Source organism: Dipodomys ordii, unplaced genomic scaffold (genome assembly GCF_000151885.1).
Source record: "Dipodomys ordii isolate 6190 unplaced genomic scaffold, Dord_2.0 Scaffold2, whole genome shotgun sequence".
Lineage (NCBI taxonomy): Eukaryota > Metazoa > Chordata > Mammalia > Rodentia > Heteromyidae > Dipodomys > Dipodomys ordii.
In genome coordinates this window covers 22,056,901-22,077,117 of record NW_012267218.1, presented here as the reverse complement: position 1 = coordinate 22,077,117, position 20,217 = coordinate 22,056,901, and the positions used below count along the sequence as shown (strand labels likewise).

General features: G+C 37.5%; 1 protein-coding gene across 1 annotated transcript in view; it reads left to right on the top strand.

The window, feature by feature from the left end:
• The window catches only part of Ttll5 (tubulin tyrosine ligase-like family member 5), a 221,664-nt gene that overhangs the window by 100,665 nt on the left and 100,782 nt on the right, over positions 1-20,217 (top strand). Inside the window, exons 20-26 of the mRNA XM_013013504.1 lie at positions 1,830-1,839; positions 3,405-3,525; positions 6,814-6,960; positions 8,204-8,307; positions 10,650-10,777; positions 13,917-14,000; positions 14,549-14,944. Of these exons, the coding sequence (XP_012868958.1) occupies positions 1,830-1,839; positions 3,405-3,525; positions 6,814-6,960; positions 8,204-8,307; positions 10,650-10,777; positions 13,917-14,000; positions 14,549-14,944 (990 nt within the window). The remainder of the gene's footprint in view (positions 1-1,829; positions 1,840-3,404; positions 3,526-6,813; positions 6,961-8,203; positions 8,308-10,649; positions 10,778-13,916; positions 14,001-14,548; positions 14,945-20,217) is intronic.

Genomic DNA, 20,217 nt, shown 5'->3' with positions numbered 1-20,217 from the left:
CCATGGCTCAAGTGGTAGAGCGCTAGCCTTGAGCTGAAACGCTGAGGGACAGCGCTCAGGCCCAGAGTTCAGGCCCCATGACTGGAACCAAAAAAAAAAAAAAAAGTAAGAGGGAGTGATAAAATAAAGATAGAGGCTGAGAGTTGTGGAATGCCTAAGACACCTGTTAGGGTTAGGAGTGAAAAGAGATTCCTAGATTTGTGACTGCACACAAAATGAGAATGTGTAGTAGCAGTCATGAGCTTAGAATTAAAGCAAATATGAAATAGCCTTTCAGTGAAAGGAAGGCAGATCTGGACTCTGGAGCTTATTTGTAGACTAAATTTGCAAACTGACGTGCATTAGTAGAACAAGCAGTGATGGTGATAATTCCCCTTTTCCCCAAGGAATCCACAGGACACAGACTTTGGGAAATGGTCCCTAGGAGAGGAAGGGGAAAGATGTACCAATGCTACTTGATAAATTCTTCTGAAGCCAGGAGGATTTGATGGCCAAAGCATTAGAGATACAGCAATGGATGCAGAGAAGGGTCTTGAAGGTGATAAGAGGCCAATGGAAGGATATCTCTGCCTATAAACTTGGATAAACATGGGTTGAGTGCAGTAGGTAGAAGTTGAAGAGAAAGGAAACTCAGATACTTACCCACCATGGCATTTATAAAATATATAAAGGCCAAGTGTTACACTGAGAGAACAGAAAGTGATATTAGAGAATGTGGTGATTAAGAGTTCAGGTTTGCACAGTGTTGTTGAGAATGAGAATGTCTGTTAGTGAGTTTAGTCAGCATACTTGGGCTCTGATCTTTTTGGTGCTGTGACTGTTTATGTCATCATAGACAAAGGCCTTTTGTTTTCTTACACTTGCTAGACAAGTACTCAGCCACTTGAGCTATGTCCCAGTCCTTTTGCTTTTTAGTTTGCTTTTCATATAGGGTCCTAGGCTTTGCCCCAGGTAGCCTCAGACTATCATCATTTGGCCTCCCAAGTAGCTGGGTTACAGGAGTGTACCATCACACACTTTTTTTTGGGGGGGTGGGGGGGGGTCGGTCATGGGGCCTGAACTCTGGGCCTGGGTGCTATGCCTCAGCCCTTTAGCACAAGGCTACTGCTCTACCACTTGAGCCACAATTCTACTTCCAGCTTTTTCTGTTTATGTAGTTCTAAAGAATCAAACCCAGGGCCTCATGCATGCAAGGCATGCACTCTACCACAGAGCCACCTTCCCAGCCCACACACTTGTTTTTGAGATGAGGTCTTGCTGACTTCCGCCTAGGTCTGCCTCTTGAGTAAAGGGGATGACAAGAGTGTACCACCACACTTGGCCTCACAAGTCAGTGACTTTTCTAGGCCTCATTTTCTGTTTTTGTCAAGCCAAACATAGGGTTAGACAAGGATTTTCCAAATTACTTTCTGAAGGGGGAAAAAGGTTCCATTGTATCAAAATTTGAAAACCACGGGACTGTATTATGATCTCCTTTCTACTAATAATGTTCTCTTTATCAGAGAGAGAGAGAGAGAGAGAGAGAAATTTCTTCAAAAATCTTAGAGATCTTACTTTAAGTATCTTTGCCAAGGCTACCTTTGTCCTATGGGAGCAGCTTAATGGCTCTAGAGTAGTTTGGGGAAGGATCAAGGCTATGGCTCAATTGCAGACACAGCCTCCTGCTTGTATACTTCACATGCTAAGAGTATACAACCATTTGGTTTTTTTAAATAAGTTACCTTGATTTAAATCATTTTGGTTTACATTCTTTCATGTTTTGACTTGCTAGTTGGAAATGACTAGCTGACTAACACCTTTAAAGACACTCTCTGCATTGACATTCCCAGAATCATTTGAGTAAGATTTATAGGCTGGAGGTGAGGCTCATTGGTAAAGCATCTACCTGGCAGGCACAAGACCCTGAGTTTAAACCCCAGTACTGAAAACAAATGAAAAAGTCAGTAATGTTTTATTTGATTTGCTTCAAAACAATGAAATCCTTATTTAATGAACAGTAATTTCCTTCCCAGTGACCTTTATGTTTGAATGTAAAAGGACCAATCCATGCACTTGGGTATTCTGTATTTGAAGATGCTTAAAACCTATTTCCTGCTTGTTGTATTGCATATGAATTTGTTGATAAAAGTGCAAGATTTTCAAAAATTATTTTGATTTGAAAATATGTTATGGTACAACTTGTGGAAATGTTTGAGAGGAAAGTAATGTACATTTTAGTTAAATAAAAATATAGTCATTGTCTGCTGAAAACATTTGGAAATATAAATTTATTGGTTAGAATTCATATTGTGTGCCCATAAACTATCCTTACTTGTAACACAGATCTAGCCTTATTTCTAGTTCATGTTCTGAAGCTTTTTTGAGTGAAAACTGAAGAGCTATTGGACTCTCAGCCTGACTCTACTGTCCCCCAGAGCTCCAGCTTACATAGGCCAAGTAGTCCTGGCCCCACTGAGGTTTCCAGTTTGCTTGGGACTTCCTGTGAACCTTGGGGATCATGAGTAAAGAGTGTTCAGTGATTGCATGTGTGAGGATTGTAAACAAAGTTTGTGTTGGGCCCTAATCTGCACTGATGTAATTTTGGCTACAGTGTCAAAAGGCCAATCAGCTGAAGTAACTAAAATCTTGACTGAAAGAAAACAGATCTGCCACAATTAGCAACTGAAGTGAAATCTGTCAATGTGTCTAATACCTCCATAGTTAACTGTAGCTTGATCAGATTTCTTTGTTTGCATCCAGGATCACCAGGCAGAAAAATGTCAAGATTCTTCAGTGATTCACTCTGATTTTTTTTCACTATATTTAAGACTTTTTTTCCCCCCCTCTTGACATCTGGGCTCATCCTGGCTTACTGGGTCATCTATACCAAACTCATTTGGACCTCATTCATTTGTTCTGGGCTCTAGCCTCTCCTGTCATGTAGTCAAGAAATGCACGGCCTTAAATGTTGATTTCAAATGTTTCTTTGTAGGATTTATCTATTTCCTGCTTCAGAGGCTATTGTACATTATAAATGTTAGTTGCCTAGCAAAATCCATACTTTTGCACTATCTGATAAGTATATACTGAAGGCCCTCCAGTGCACAACCCCATTTTCTCATTTCTATAGAGGTTTTCATGAAAAATCAGTACTTACGTCCAATATCCTAAGAAAGATGTTAAAAAGGTCAAAACAATGTGTGATGAGCTGGAAACCTAATTTTGTATTTTTCTCCTGCTAATAATGATAAAATCAATAGGACTCTTCATCCCTGATTCTTTTAATGGAAAAAGAATTTTAAACCTTGTGTTCTTCAACTATATGATGAATTCATACTTGCTAGCCTTCCTTGAGAGAGGCAAGTACACATTTGGGAGGTTTACCATGCTGACTCATAATAGTATGTTGTTTTGGATTTCTGTAGCAGAGTGCAGGCCCGATTAGCATTCTCTGCCTATCTCCAGCATGTGCAAATTCGCCTGACAAAAGACAATGGAGATCAGACACTCAGTGCCAGTTGGGCTGCCAAAGAGGATGAACAGATGGTGAGACTGTTTGTTGGAACCTGAGATTTTTTCCTTTTCCTTTCCCTCCCCTTTTCCCTGCCCACCTGTCTTTTTTTTTTTTATTAAACAGAAGTATATTGTCCATATGAAAGGATTGTTGCATAATAAAGTTTCTAGATTTCCCTCACTTTCATGTGATATGAGGCACATCTTTGCCTGGAACTGTGTTTATTATACTGTGTAGTGAGGACATTGATATATTTCATTCTGAAATGGAAATTGATTGCTCATTGGATAATAAGCCCTGAGCAAAACCCTGGAGAAGAACAACAACATATGGCCCTTACTCAGGCAACCTCACACTGTGTTAACTCTCTGAGGGAAGCATTGTCAGTCTCATTTTAAGATAGGGAAACAAGGACTGAGAAACATGGTCTTTTATCCCATTCTTGTTTATGGTAACACTGGAACTTGAATCCACATGTTACAACTGTACATTATTTACTCTTCAATTCTTTGTTTTTTGTTTGTTTGTTTTTTGTTGGTCGTGGGGCTTGAACTCTGGACCTGAGTGCTGTCCCTCAGCTCTTCAGCTCAAGGCGAGCGCTCTACCACTTGCTACAACACCACTTCCGGTTTTCTGGTAGTTTATTGGAGATAAGAGTTTCACGGACTTTCCTGCCCTGGCTGGCTTCGAACCTCGATCCTCAGATCTCAGCCTCCTGAATAGCTAGGATTACAGGCGGGAGCCACCGGCGCCCGGCTCTCTTCGGTTATTTCTGTCCTGAGTTTCTTTAGCTCTCTGAAAGTCAGAATCTTGTCATAGGCCCTTTCAGATGTACCATCTTCCAGCTGAACATACTTACTAGTTTTAATGGCATAAAGTTCTTAGAGTACTGAAATAAAAATGGTGTGATAATTTTGATTACCAGTCATTTGAACTCCAGGATTTAATATTCTGGGCTAAGATCACAGTAACAAAGTACTTCAAGCTCTTTGGAAAGGTCAAGAAAGAAACCAGTCCTTACATAGATGTTGTCACGTAAAAGGAGGGGAATCTTTAAGTCTTAGGAAAGCTATATGCTTTATCCCACTCAGGACTGTACTCTTAATTTTTAATCCTTCACATGGAAAAGGCAACTGTTTATGGCTTATAACATATTGGTTATTCTAGTAAACAACTTGTGAATTTAAAGTAGCCAGTACAACCCAAAGATAAAACGTGTGTTGTGAATAATCCTTCAGCCATCAGTGGAAAATGTTAGCTCTGCTCTTTCCAAGTAGAAAATTGAGACTGCCTTTTTGAGAGTCAGTTTGTCTGCTTTACTGTGAAGAAATAATGTTTTAATATAGCAGTTTCAACTATCCTATAATACATACAGCAGAGAAGTATGAAATGCAACCCTCTGGTTATGAGGCTGTTGCCTTTATGCTAGAGAAAATTGGCACTAAATGACAATGAACTAAAATCAAATTGAAGAAGAATAAAATGTAGCTTAAAAGAAATAACCACTGCAAGTGCTTGTTTAGAATTCACACAGAATTCCTGTGAGACTTCCTACAAAAAGATTTGGGCTTATCACTGCAAAGTATGATACTGGTTCTGTGAATTTCTTCTTGAAAATAAATCTGGAGAGCAAATCCTAACCATTGCTCAATGTTTATGGCAATATCCTTGCTTATGGGGAAGAAAGGTATAGAATTGCCCTCTCTGGTCTGGGTTACAGTTAGAGATGCTTTATCTCATAATTCATAGGAGAGCCTTAGTTCCATCATTTGAAAGCACTGTTACTTGATGGGCTAGTGATGAATAACTTCTTCAAGTCCCTTTGTCCTACACATCTCTCTGATGTTTTGAATAATGATTAGTATCTTCTCAGATTTTATAATCTGTCTTCATCTTAAGTGAGATGCATTCTTTTTTTGGGGGGGGGGTCCGTTCGTGGGGCCTGAACTCTGGGCCTGGGCGCTGTCCCTCAGCTCTTCAGCTCAAGGCTAGCGCTCTACCACTTGAGCCACAGCGCCACTTCCGGCTTTTTTCTTTTTGCTTATGTGGTGCGGTGCTGAGGAATTGAACCCAAGGCCTATGCATGCAAGGCAAGCACTCTACCACCTTCCCAGCCCAAGATGCATTCTTTTTTAACCTTAGTGACTTTCCACTGTACCCTCTTTGCCAACCGCAAACCTACTAGAGAAGTTTTCTTGTTCTTTATCACTAAATGCTTTAAGTTAGTAGTTTTTTCTGATGACCTGTATTTTTCATTCCATATGCATGTCTTCATGTTTTCCTTCTCAAAGTATCTCACAGTAACCAGAGCCAGTGCCTTGTCTTGGTTGTGATCTTTACTAGTTCTGGCTTCTTGGAAGCCTTTGACGAACTTTTTCTGCCATAGTGTCCATACATTGTTTTCTTTTAGGTTTTTGTTTTTTTTGTTTGTTCATTTTTTGTTGGTCATGGGGTTTGAACTCTGGGTCTAGGTGATGTCCGTGAGCTCTGCAGCTTAAAGCAAGCACTCTACCACTTGAGCCACAGTGCCACTTCCGGTGTTCCAATGCTTAATTTGAGATAAGAGCATCACAGATTTTCCTGCCCAGGCTGGCTTTAAACCACAATCCTCAGATCTCAGCCCCCTGAGTAACTAGGATTACAGGCACGAGCCACCAGCGCCTGGCTTCTTACACATGTTTTTGAAGCAGAATCTCAGGATTTATTCCCGGCTGGCCTTGAACTGGGTATCTTCCTACTTTAACCTCCTAAATCCTAGTGTTGTTAGCATATATTACTACATTTCTTTTTTTTTATGTCTTTTTTATGAACTCTGGGCTTGGGTACTGTCCCTGTGCTCTTCAGCTCAAGGTGAGCGCTGTATCACTTGAGCTACAGCACCAGTTCTGGTTTTCTCGTGGTTTATTGGAGATAAGAGTCTCACAGACTTTCCTGCCTGTGCTGGCTTTGAACCATGATCCTCAGATCTCAGCCTCCTGAGTAGCTAGGATTACAGGCATGAGCCACTGGCACCCAGCAGAAGCAGTATCTTCTGATAATACCATTTCTGTATGTATTATAGTTCTTTTATAACTATATTGTTATATAGTTATGTATACATATTAGAATTTGACTTTTTGATTGACAGAAGGAAAGAGAATAAAATTCTTTAGCTTTTTTTTTTTTCTTATCCTTATGCCTGACATGATTTTTCTGGGTCCTGTTTGTCAAAATGAGTAACATACCTTGTCTCACATCTTTATTGTCCAGTCCCTTATAGCTTGCCTTCTGATGTTTAGCCCAATCCTTGCTTTCTTACTCAATGGCTTTTTAACTTACAGGAGCTGGTAGTTCGTTTTCTCAAGCGAGCATCAAGTAACCTCCAGCATTCACTGAGGATGATACTACCCAGTCGACGATTAGCACTTCTGGAACGCAGAAGAATCCTTGCTCACCAACTAGGTGACTTTATCCTTGTGTACAACAAGGTAAATTGTTTGTCTGGTAATCTTGTGCATTAGTTTCAACACATTGTCAGAAAAAGGCTGGACCCCTCTGTTCAATTTTCTATTCTCTGGTAGGTAGTACTGTCCGTTCTGTTTTGGTGTCCGTGGGGATGGTACCTCACACCTTAACCCACTGAGCTGAAAAGTGGTTACTTCTAAGAGGCCAGTGGCCATGGTTGGTTCCTATCAAAGGCATATTTTCTTTAAGAGAATAACTGTAAACAATGGAGAGCTGACTATTTGAGAGTGAACGTGAATTTAATATGATTTTTAAGAGACTTTTCCTCTGAATTATTTTATATAGAGAGATAATTATACAATCAAGCCTAGGAAATACACTAATTAGAATTTTTGCAAAGTGTCTTAAAAAGACACTTTGTATCTCAGAATGTGTTAAATATTTGAGGGCTGCCAGGTGCCAGTGGCTCATGCCTGACTGTTGTCTTAGCTGTTCAGAAGATGAGATCTGAGGGTCATGGCTTGAAGCCAGTCTAGGCAGAAAAGTCTATGAAACCCTTAATCTCCAGTTAACCACCAAAAACTGAGAAATAGAGGTATGGCTCAAGTGGAAGAACACCAGCCTTGAGCAAAAAAGTCAAGTAAGAATATGAGGCCCTGAGTTCAAGCCCCAGTACTGACACACACACAAAAAAGTATTTGAGGGAAAAAATATGGTCATTTCAGAAGGAAAAGATCAGGCATTGAAATTTAACTAGCATGAAAATGTTGTACAAAATGTTTAGTAGAATACTAAACCCATATCAACAATTTATTGCAGATCTGTTCAGACTTTTCTTACGCCTCACATAAAAATTTGTTCAGTTTGGAAGCTGCTATAAGACAGTCTTCCAAGCTTAATCTTTCCTTTACTAATTACACAAAATACTGTCTCTGTTATCCCACAATACTGTTAGAACTGCAATATAAGCACAGATGTTACTAAGGACTATAAAAAGCTTTTGTTCAATGGGCTGCGTAAGTAGAAAGTAAAACAGTGATAAAAATTTACATTTATTCTTCAGCTGTTACTTGGACCTTTCAAAACATTTCATGAAATAATGGCCAGTAGTAATATATCTAATTTATAGTTGGCCAAGTAAATGGAAGAATTAAATGTTTTTACTGTAAGGACCAATTAACCCCGGGGTGATGAAAATACGATGAACTGCGCATTTACCAGGAGTCAATTTTATCTTGTTTTTCTGTGGGCTTGGGCATTAAATAGGAAACAGAACAAATGGCTGAAAAGAAATCAAAGAAAAAATTTGAAGAAGAGGAGGAGGATGGAGTGAATGCAGAAAACTTCCAAGACTTCATCACACAAGCCAGGTAGAAGATTACTGATTAATAAAATTACTGATTAATAAAAACATCTTACTCTGTCTTCCATTCTGCTTACTGAATGCCCCACATTTCCCTGTTTTTGACACTTGGATATTTTCAGAAGGAGGGAAAGTTTTATAGGCTTGGCCTGTCCATATCTCAGCTAGTAATGTTGCTGTTGTCATGGCTTCAGTTATCAAAACACTGCTGCTGGGTGTCTGGGCTGTCATTCTAGACAGTTGTCAAAGTATACAACCCTTGAAGTACTTAGGGAACTTTTGGGAATTTGAGGCTAGAAGTTTCTAGTGTTTATTGAATTTATCCCTGATCTACTGAGGCTGTAGAGATGACCAAATTTTGCCTAAATTTAGTGGGTTGAGGAACTGGCAATCTCTTAACACTGTGAGGGTTACACCTAATTTATATAATAAAGTCCTTCATGCTTAGGGGTTAATCTTGAGGAATTGATAATCTCAGTGTTCAACTCTATCTTCATACAAGTCAACCAGGACATTTTATTCATTAAAATGGTATTTCCAAAGGAAGAGATGACAAAAGACAATTTTAAGTTTTTGTAAAATCTCATACTAGAGGTCCTTTTTATAAGAAGAGTTGTGCAAAATCAGTAAGATAAAATAATGAATAAGGCTACTATAAACCCTAGTAAATATTGGCTTCCATCATCAAAGTCATAATGAAAAGAGTAGGACATTAGCTCTCCATTATTTGTGAACTTAGGTACCAACAGAGCATGGTGTATAGTGCCTTGTATAGATGCTACAGCCACCCCCTCATGTACTTTACCCACAGCAAACAGATGTATCATTTTTTAGGAGTTCTGTAATAATGTAATAACATTTCATTGACATTCTCAGGAGTTGGGTAATATGATTGATAGAGCAGGTATACAAACAAAGCAAGAAGCAGTTTCTCACTTCAGCATTAGAAAAATAGAAAAAGAAATAAGGTAGAATACATCCAGAAAATTACTTTGCTTTTAAAGCTAAAAGATTAATTTCTGATTCCTCCTTAGGGACCTTCAAAAATTCCTAAAAGACTAAAGAGGAAAACCTCCAGATTTTAAAAAAAGTGATGTATATTTATTTCACCAGCACACCTAACTAGATACTAGACATTAACCGTATACCTATATATACATACATATATAAACATATATATGTTAACTTATATAGATTGCAGATAAAATACATTAGATGATATTTACTAATGATTGTGTATCAAGTGTTGATGACTGAGAAGTGTGTACTAGTGTCAGCTCCTCCTTTTAATTAGGGAGTTTGCAGATACTTCTGTCAAGCCTGGTATACTCAAATATCTGCAGGAGCCAGGAAGGAAGATGTAATGATGACATAGAAGAAGAGACATCTAGAGAGCCACTTGTATTTTGACCAACTTTTATCTATTGCCTTTCTGAGACAGGCCAACTAAAACACACTGACAGGGAGGAGTAGCTTCCTATTGTGGCACTTAACTGTTTTTGAGACTCAAGAAAAAGGAAAAGACAATCAGAAGTAGCTGCACATGATAGAAAATCTATGCAAGTTACATTCATTGAGAATTTCCTTAGGTTCTCATTTCATTCCTTGGACTTTCTGTTTTATGAATGTTCATAAATAGCATGTAATCTCAGTAATTTCAAGTTATTTTAGAGATGATCTAGGTCAGTCTGCTACATTGTGTTCAGGAACTCTGCTGTGCTCACAACACTAAGACACCTTATTTCTGACATAGCCCATTAAAATGACAAATGGCTTTTCTAGTGAAGAGACTTCAATTATTTAGAAATGGAATGGACACTGGAAAAAGACATAAATATTGCAGACTGCTATAAGCTACTGTAGGGCCTTTTTGCCTATTCGTGTATGAATGTATATATAAATTTATATATGTATGAATTTATGTATATATATTCATAAATTCATAAGTACAGGTCCTATAGAAACAGGTTGCTCATTGTGTTTGGCTCTCAATCTGTGGGTTGCACTCCTGACCAAAAGTATAGCTGTGTAGTAGAACTTCTGTGGGTGACTTAGTGCTTGAAATTTGGCTAGGATAACTCAAGAAGAGACTCTACTTTTATTTAACTTTAAGTAGTCCTATATGACTAATGTCTACCATATTAGACAGTGCATATCTCCATGAGGATTTTCATTCTTTAGATTATTTTCATCTATATTTTAATTTTGGCCATGTACTAATGATGAATTTTCAGCTTATGCTTTTCATTTTTCCTTTCTTCTGATTAGTGTGTTTCCATAATAAAATCTGGTAGAAAGATTTTCCAGAACAACTTTCCCTGCTGACAATGCCTTTTCTCTTCATTTCAGTGAGGCTGAACTGGAAGAGGTGTTAACTTTTTATACCCAAAAAAACAAATCTGCGAGTGTCTTCCTGGGGACTCACTCTAAAAGTTCTAAGAACCGAAATAGTTATTCTGATAGTGGGGCAAAAGGTGGTAAGTATGCCAGTTAATTAATGGAAAATAAGAACAGTACCCTGGGTTTGGTTCCCATCGTGGGAAGGAAGGACGGAATGAAATTGGAAAAAAAAAAAAGTGAAGCTAGGGCATGGTAGCTCACACTTCTAATCTTAACTACTTATTTGTTTGAGATCTGGGAATGGCTAGGCAGACAAATCTGGGAGACTCTTAACTCCAAATAACCAACAAAAAGCTGGAAGGAGAGGTGTGGCTCAAGTGGTAGTATCAGCCATGAGCTAAAAAACTTACCAAGTGAGAGCTTGAAGCTCTTGAGTTCAAACCACAGGGAAAAAAGTAAAGGTAGGCTATGCAGGCAAGATTTAATGATACGTTGACTGAATACTAAGTCTCTAAAGTGGCTAAACTTTGCAGCACAGGGCTAGGGCAAGGAGATGGAAAGGGGAGCAGTAATTTTTGTCCTAAGAATCAAGAGATCTAGTGGGTTTTTTCCCCATGATCATGAATAGCAGAACACTTTTTAGGAAAAGCTAGTGTTTAGTCAATACTTGTTAATAATTAATGGTTAGAGAACTCTTAACTATCTTCTGGACATGATCTTATTGTTACTTCTAAAAATTATATAGAGTGGGCATTATTTTGAAACTTCTTTACATAGGACAAAATGTGAAGGAACCAAGTAACTTATTCAGGCCATTCTTTATCACACAAGGATGAATTTTGATTCCCTGTTCAGTCTTTCTGAGGCAAGCTGTGCTCTTACCATCCATTCTTTCACCTCTTACCTTTGTCCAGTCGGATTCCTCATGTCAATGGCATTGTGGGTGGAACTTTAGGTTCTGCAGGGCTGTGATCTTAGTGGGATGACTTGACATTCCTGGTTCCAGGTTTCACAAGTCATTGTAACAAGCCAAGAATGTCATGTTGTACACCCTCCTCTCCCCCTGCCACTGAGGAACTCTGTGACTACAGATTTGGAAATTGAACCTGGATACAACTGTCTAGATTGTGATTCAAAAAAGAGAACACCAGTGGTAGTGTTCTGAACAAAACTTCAGTCAGGTATAGGTGGCTCATTTCTATAATCCTTGCTACCTGAGAGGTCAAAATCTGGAAGATCTCAGTTCAAAACCAGCTTTTCTCTCAGAAAAGTCTGAGAGACTCCATCTCCAGCTAACCAACAAAAGGCTAGGTTGGCAGCATGGTTTATGTGGTAGGGCACTGACCATGAGCAAGCAAGCGAAGGGGAGTCCAAGGCCTGGAGTTCAAGCCATGGTACTGACTAAAGAAAAAAGAGAAAGAAACTTCTTTGCTTTGAATGTAAAGTTCATTTAAAACCTCAATTGAAGTATGTGAAAGGCATAGGTAATAGGCAGAATAATTTTGTAAGTATTTTAAGTTCTGGATTTGAAAATGGGGACTTCATCCCTTCTCGCAAGGCTAGTATTAACTAGAAATACTGTCGCCAATAATATTGGTTAAGATGTGGAGTACATTTTCACCCCCCCCAAAAATTGTTTTTGTATTGTGTTGAAATACTGGGGATTGAATCCAGGACCTAACATGCTATACAAGCTTTCTGTCACAGAGCTATACTTCTAGCACAGTGTTTAACAGATGATTTTTGTTTGTAGGCTAATCTGTAAGAGCCCACTTAACTAACTGTATAATTGAATTAGTATCTCCCTAGCAGTCCTTCTGAGCCCAGTCCCTCAGAGCCTTTCTAGCTTTAGATTCATTGATTTTTCTCATTCCTTCTATAAACTTTTACTAAGCCCTTATTATGATTGGACACTTTGATAGTTACTGATAGTACAATTACTTGAGCCACCTTGACTTTATAAACTTTATTGCCCAATAAATGGAGTTGGGTTAATGACTACAAGAAGATTGACAGCAGCTCTGAAAAGCTCCTGTTATCGTGTTGAGGAAAGGAGGTTGAGGAATTCTTACAGTGAGGCTTGGGGTAGAGAAAAATATGCTCACCTCCCCACACTGGGGCAGTCTGTTCATGTAGGCATTCCTACATAACTTCTTCCTCACCAGTTAATAGAGAAGTCCCAATCAATATGTACCATTTGTACAGATGGATCATTTGAAATTCTAGGGTTCGTGTGTTAGCAACTACCTTTGTATAAGGTCTATTGTGGTCTATATCAATTAAGAAAACCTAGCAGGACAGAATGAAGACCTCAATCAAGGAAACAGCATTTAAAAATGTGATATCTGGACTTACACCAAACATGAACAAACAAGTATGGTAACAATATTGCCATTGCTGGTGGCAAAGGTGATGGAGAGACCAGAATGAAAAATAATTGTAAAATGACTTCTAGGGTGTTGTTTTTGTTTTGTTTGGTAGTAATGCAGTTTGAACTCCGGACCTCATACTTGCTAGGCAGGTGATCTATGCTTGAGCTATGCTGCCAGCTTTTGTTTTTTCCAGACTGAGGCTCACTTTTTGCCCAGGTCAGGTTAGAGCATGTGGCTAGAATGACATGGATGTGCTACCAGCTTTTTATTGGTAAGGTTTTTGCCCAAGCTAGAAATCTCAACCTCTCAAAGAGCTAGAACTGCAGGCATGAACCACTACATTTGGCTTTCTCTTAAGTTTTTGTATGAACCTTTTAACAAGGATTTTGGAATATATCCCTAGGTATATGACTAGCTTTGGCTGTACTGTTTCAAAATCCTATAGTGGAGAAAACCACATAACAGTGTAAAGTTACTAGAATGATTTTATTACTGACTATATTGATGAATCCATCTCAAGTGAAACTGAGGCATAGCCATTGTGTAGTATTTAAGTATCATGCTAACAAGTAGAGAGAGACTTTTTTTTATGTGTATGTGTGTATGTGTTGCATGGTAGCTCCATGCTCCATACATGTTACGACTTCTTGGCTCTATTGAGAACCACCAACCAACTTGATCTCATATCCCAGTGTAATTTGGCTTAGTTACATGGAGGTGGGTTGGGAAAAGCTGGGAATCATTTAGTCAGCAGAGCTATTGCTGTGGCCATCCTTGGAAGAGTATGGTATATATGCAGTGTTTTCTAGCACTGACTTAATACTCATAATTTTGTAAACATAATTAGGTGTGCTTTTCATTAGTAAGAGAGTCTAAATTCAGTGTTTTTTATTTCGTATTTCAGATCACCCTGAGACAACACAAGAAGTGAAAATAAAGCAGCCCAAACAGCAACAGGTCACAGAGATTCACTCTGATAAATTATCTCGTGAGTGTTTCAAACCTATATAGATCTGCTACTCTCTAATAAATCTTTAAAAGAAAAAGACCATCAGTCATACAGTATTAAGTATTTCTGAAAAGCATGGAACATTACCCAAAGAAGTTTCTTCCTTTTTTTCTTCCTTTTCCCATAGAATTTCCTCTTAACTATTGATAACTTATTTTTCTTCCAAAGATTTTTTTTCATTTAGAAATTCTGAGTACTTTGTTTTTTTCCTAGAAGGGTGAAAAGGAGAGGGAGAGGCGTTAGCTGTTGCTTGCAGAAACTTTGTAAAGCTTGCCTGCTCTGATTTGTGGAGGTATTCCCAATTTCAGCTCTTAGAACCGACTAAAAATAAAGTTTCTCTTGCCAGGTCATCTCTGGTAGGCAAAATTCATTAAGTTCATGATGAGTATAAATTGTAGTCTGTATTCTTCGTGATTTCTGTTTCATGTTAACATTATTTTGATGTTCTAAAAATGTTTGTTTTGTAGAGATTATATGTCTGTTTTTTCTAAAATGATCTGTTTTTGTTTTGTTTTTTGTTTTAATAGGATTTACCACTTCAGCAGGAAAAGAGGCTAAATTAGTCTATACCAATTGTTCCTCTGCTTCTTTCTCTGGTCCTGCTGCTACTCTTCTGCAGAAACTTCCCAGCACCCATTTGTCATCTATGAAAAACTCTGCCCTCTCACCAGGGCCTGTCCACTTTTCTTTGTCTCAGATTCCTTCAGCTATCCTCAGCATGCCTCACCAGCCAACAGTTTTACTGAACCCAGTCCCTGACAGTGCTTCTTTCTCCATACATCCTGGGACAGAGAACCTACCAAGCCCCGCTGGCCTGCCACGCTGTCGATCAGGCAGTTACACCTCTGGCCCCTTTTCCTCTTTCCAAAGTGCTGCACAAATCTATAGCCAGAAACTGTCTCGTTCCTCTTCAGCAAAGGCAGGTGAGTGAGAAAATGAAAGGCAGGCTGCAATGCCAGCTCCTTCCTAGCCAAATGAAAAAAAGAATGCCCTCTTCCCCTTGCCTTTTCTTTTAAGAGGTAAAGGGACCCATGCTGCATTGCTCTGCTGAGATTAAAGAAGGACCTTGCATTTTGTCCACTAGCATTCACTCATTGATTCAGAGTGAAATAGAGCTTCATTTAGGTACTGAAGAGAAAGAGATGGATAAAACAAGTCATCTAGTATCTTTAGTCAGGAGAGTTCCCATTTCAGATAACCATAGTCCTGCAAATGTGCTAGAGGCACTCTTTATTTTTGACGCCAGAAAATTAGTCTGGTTTTACTTTTCAGTGCATTTAAAATAAAGAACGATCTGAATAAGTACCCAGAGAATTTTTTTATTTAAAAAAAAAATTTGTCAGTCATGGGGCTTGAACTGAGGTTCTGGGCTCTATCCCTGAGCTCTTGTTGCTCAGGGCTACCACTCTACCACTTTGAGCCACAACTCCACTTCCAGTTTTTTTTTGAGTGGTTAATTAGAGATAAGAGTCTCATGGGACTTTTCTGCCCCTGCTGGCTTTTAATGGCATCTTAGATCTGGGCCTCCTCTGAGTAGCTAGGATTATAGACATGAGCCACTGGCACCTAGCCCAGAGAGTTCTTAAATAGAGTATTTAATTTTAAATGAAATAGAATCATATTACCAGTCAGGTCCATCCTTTTTTTATTTTTTTTATGCTGAGGATGGAGTCCAGAACCTCATATGTGCTAGTCAAGTGCTCTGCCACTGAGCTATGCTCCTAGCCCATTTTAAATGAGCAGTTTTGTTGAGATATAACCCATATTCATAAATTTTTCTCTTTTAAAGTATAAAGTTCAGTGGCTTTTAGTTTATTCAGAGTTGTACAACCAACACCATTATCTGATTTTAGAACATCTTCATTATCTTTGAAAGAAACCTCCTATCTGTTAGCAGCCACTATTTCCTCCTTCTACCAGCCCCTGGAAACCACTTGCTTTCTATTTCTATAGATTTGTCTACTCTGGAAATTTCATATAAGTAGAATTGTGACATAGATGGGCTTGGTAACTTCCTTCTTTCACTTAGAATAATGTTTTCAAAGCTCTTCATATATACTATACTTTGATCTTTTTATGGCTGAATAATATTTTGCTGTAGGGATATACCACATATTTTATCTGCTGGTCAGTTGAGGGACATTTTTATGTCGTTTTTGTCCATTTACAATGGACAAAATATAATGCCACTATAAAAAGTCATACACAGTTTTTGTGTGGACGTATGTTTGTATCTTTTTGGGTGTATAGTGAAGTTTCTAGGTCATAATAAGTTGGTAGAATTAACAAATTTTCCAAAGTGGCTGCACGGCTTTATCATCAATGGTGTGTTTCAGTTTCTCTATATCCTTGTTAATGTTTATTGCATTTTTTATCCTGAAGTGTATGAAATATGCATGTGCACGCACCTGTGTATGTGACAGAGAGAGTGAGTGTTTGTGTGTGTATGTGTGTGTGGTATTGCCCTAGTGGCTGATGATGTTGAACATCTTTTCATGTGTTTTTTGGCTGTTCATTATCTACTTTGGAGAAATGTCTACTCAAATTCTTTACCCACTTTTAAATCAGAATGTCTTATTGTTGAGTTGTTTCTGTATATGTGTGTGTGTATATATATATATATATATATGTATATATTCTATATACAAATCCCTTGTCAGATAATTGACTTAGTAACATTTTCTCTCAGTCTATTGGTTGTCTTTTCGCTTTCTTGAAGTATGACAATTTTTAGTTTTGATTAAGTGCAATTTGTCTATTTTTTTCTCTTGTTACTTGTGTTTTTGGTTTCTTTTCTGAAAAAGCATTATCTAACTTTAGTCACAAAGATTTCTTTGTACATTTCTTAATTTAGGTCTTCTATCTATTTTCAGTTAATTTTTATATGTGGTATGATGTAGAAGTCCAACCTCATTCTTTTGTGTGTGGATTTTCAACTGTTAAGATGCCATTTGTTTAAGAGACTATTATTTCTCCATTGGATTGTCCTTTGCTCTTGTTGAAAAATCACTTAACCATCCATGTAGAGGTTTATTTCTGGAATCTCACTTTAATTCTCATTGCTGTATATGTCCTAAGCCAGTACCACGTTATGACACTGATACTGTAGCATTATGACAAGTTGTAAAATCAAGGATGATACTTCCTCCTCAGGATTACTTAGATTGCTCTGAATTTTATGTCTTACAATCAGAATTATCGGAACAGTTTGTCCATTTCTGCAAAGAAAGAAAAGGGGGGAAAGGCAGATGGGACTTTGATAAGAAGTACAATCAGTCTGCAGAACGTTTGGAAGAGTATCTTAACATTAATCAAGTTTTTAAACACTTTAGTAATAAGCATGTTAAGGTGAGTTAACGCTAAGTTATGCCTTCTGAATAGCAAATCTGTATTGGTTAACTAATACCTGATTGCAAATGAATATTATAACATGCAGCTTGGATCAGAGATTTTAAGTGGTCTTCTCTAATTAAAGTCATAAATAAGAATGTATTCATCTATGCGCCAATTCTAGGTGACTATTGTTCTGCGATTATATTGTCTAAAGTAAAAAATTGTAATAATCAGTCATGTTCTGGTCTGAATTTTTCTTTTGAGAATTTTCTCATTTGAGAAATTCTGTTTAGTGTCCCTAGTACACTATGTTATTATGAAAACTTTTAGTACTTTTTTTTTCACCCTTTTCAAGAGAAGACTAGGGAATAAAAAATAGCCAGTTTAAAATTATTTTCTATCTTCTATAATTTCTTCTTTGGCTGGTGATTATTTACAAGTATATTGTTTAATTTACATGTATTTGAGGCTCTCTACTTTTTGTAACTGATTCTCAGTATATTTCTACTGGGATCAGGCAACATATTCTGTATATTCTGATTGGATTAAATGTATAGTATTTAACACATAATAGCAACAATACATAGTAGCACCAATAGCCTATGAATGATTGCAGCTTCAGTTTTTACTGTGATGACTGAATAGTTCTAGAATGGGTTTAAGGTATTACTTAACAATGGGGTTTTTGAAATTTTAATATACAGTATCAAAATCCAGTGGTTCTCACTAAAAGAATAATGTAAATTTTAAACCAATAGGGAGGACAATGAGGAGAAAAGCTACTCGCAAACATAAAAGTATAGATAGCTAGAATAGGAAAAACAAAAGAGAAATTTAAGACAAGCCCAGTCTACTAATGTATTACAGTCTGAAGTTTTCAAAAATACAACCATCTGCTGTTCACTAGAAGCACACTTTAGAATCAGGATACAGAATAGGTACAATCATAAAGAAATGCCAGCTCAATGCCAACTGGTAAAAAGGTGGCTATACTAACACATGCTAAAATCAAGTTTCAGATAGAAAACTTTCTTATAGACAAAAAGAGCAAGCAACTACATGATGACAGAAGGTTTACTATAGCAGAAAGATGAAACAGTTTTGAAAGTATTTTCACTTAATAAAATAATATTCATATATTTACAGGTTGAACACCTAATCTGAAAATCCATATGGGAAAGGCTTCAAATTCTGAAACTTTCTGAGTACCACCCTTATACCAAATCTGGTCTCACAGGATGAGTCATACTCAAATGTAGATGTACTAAAAATAATTTTGTAGGATTACCTGTAGGCTATAAAAGGTATTAGGTATATATAAAACCTAATTGATTATCAGATTTAGACATGGAACCAAGTGCCAAGATATCTCATTACATACATTAAGCATCAATTAATCATGAGGAAATATTCTGAGAAATACATTATTAGGTGATTTCATCATCTAGGAAAACTATAGTGTCTGCTCATGCAAACCTACAGAGTATCCATAAAATACCTAGTAAGTACAATATATATGCATGACTGTTGCCAGTGAACTTACTTTGAAAGAGTACATTCTAAAATAATGATAAAAAGTACACTATAGTAAATACTAAGACCAGTAACAGTAATTTATCATCAAATATTGATATTGTATGCCCTATACTTTAACACAGCTGTCATCACAGTAGGTTTATTTCAACCAACACCAGCACAAACGTGGGATTAATGTGTTGTTCTATAACATAATGAGGACTATAGTGTCACTAAGACGTGGAGATTTTGCAATTCTGTTGTAATTCTCTGGGACAGTCATGACTGTAAATCTGAAAGTATCCTGAATCCAAAAAACTTCTGGCCCCAAGCATTTTGAATAAGAAATACTTAGCCTGTGATACAGAAATTCATGGAAGTACATGAGTAATCTGCAGAAACACTGTCTTAGTGGAAACTTTCTACATAATTCTGTTAATTATAAGTATAATAAATGGGCTTTTTTTGAGATACTGTCATTGCATAGCTCATGCTGACCTTGAACTCAAAATCTTCCAAAATTTTCCTTTTTCACATGTACGCTGGTCCATGCCTGGCAATTTTTTTTTTAAGTAGAAATGCTAAATAGAAGGTGAGCAGTCTAGGCATAGTAACACACACCTGCTTATGATCCCTGTACTCAAGAGGTTGAAGTAGGAGGATTGTTCCCTTTATCCAGACTAGGCTGAATTATGAAACCTTTTATTCATAGAAGAAGAGACAATATGATAAAACAATATATGTGTGTGCTGATCATGTATAGAACCATCCTCCCAGGAAAAACAAAATACTTTCTTAAGCACACATGATATGTAGGATATAACTAAAAAATTAGGCATGTACTACATTACAAAATAAAATCTCATGAAATGCTTTGTGCCACACAGCATTGTTCTTTGTCCATACTGCAAATTGAGTTGCAGGCAATGACAGATATTTAATACATCTCAGTATATTTCAAAAAGAAGAGTGAAAGAAGAAATCATAATGGAAATGAAGTATATTAGAACTGAATGATAATGGAAAACTGTATGTCCAAGCATGGGGAAAACAGTGATAGGCAATATTAGAAATTTACATACCTGAAAAGGATAAAAGTAGGGCTGGGAAGGTGGCTCAGTGGTAGAGCACTTGCCTTGCATGCATAAGGCCCTGGGTTCGATTCCTCAGCACCACATAAGCAAAAAGAAAAAAGCCAGAAGTAGTGCTGTGGCTCAAGTGGTAGAGCACTAGCCTTGAGCTGAAGAGCTGAGGGACAGCGCCCAGGCCCCACAACGGGACACACACACACACAAAAAAAGGATAAAAGTGAAAACTAATGTGCTAAAAGAAATAACACTATCCTAAA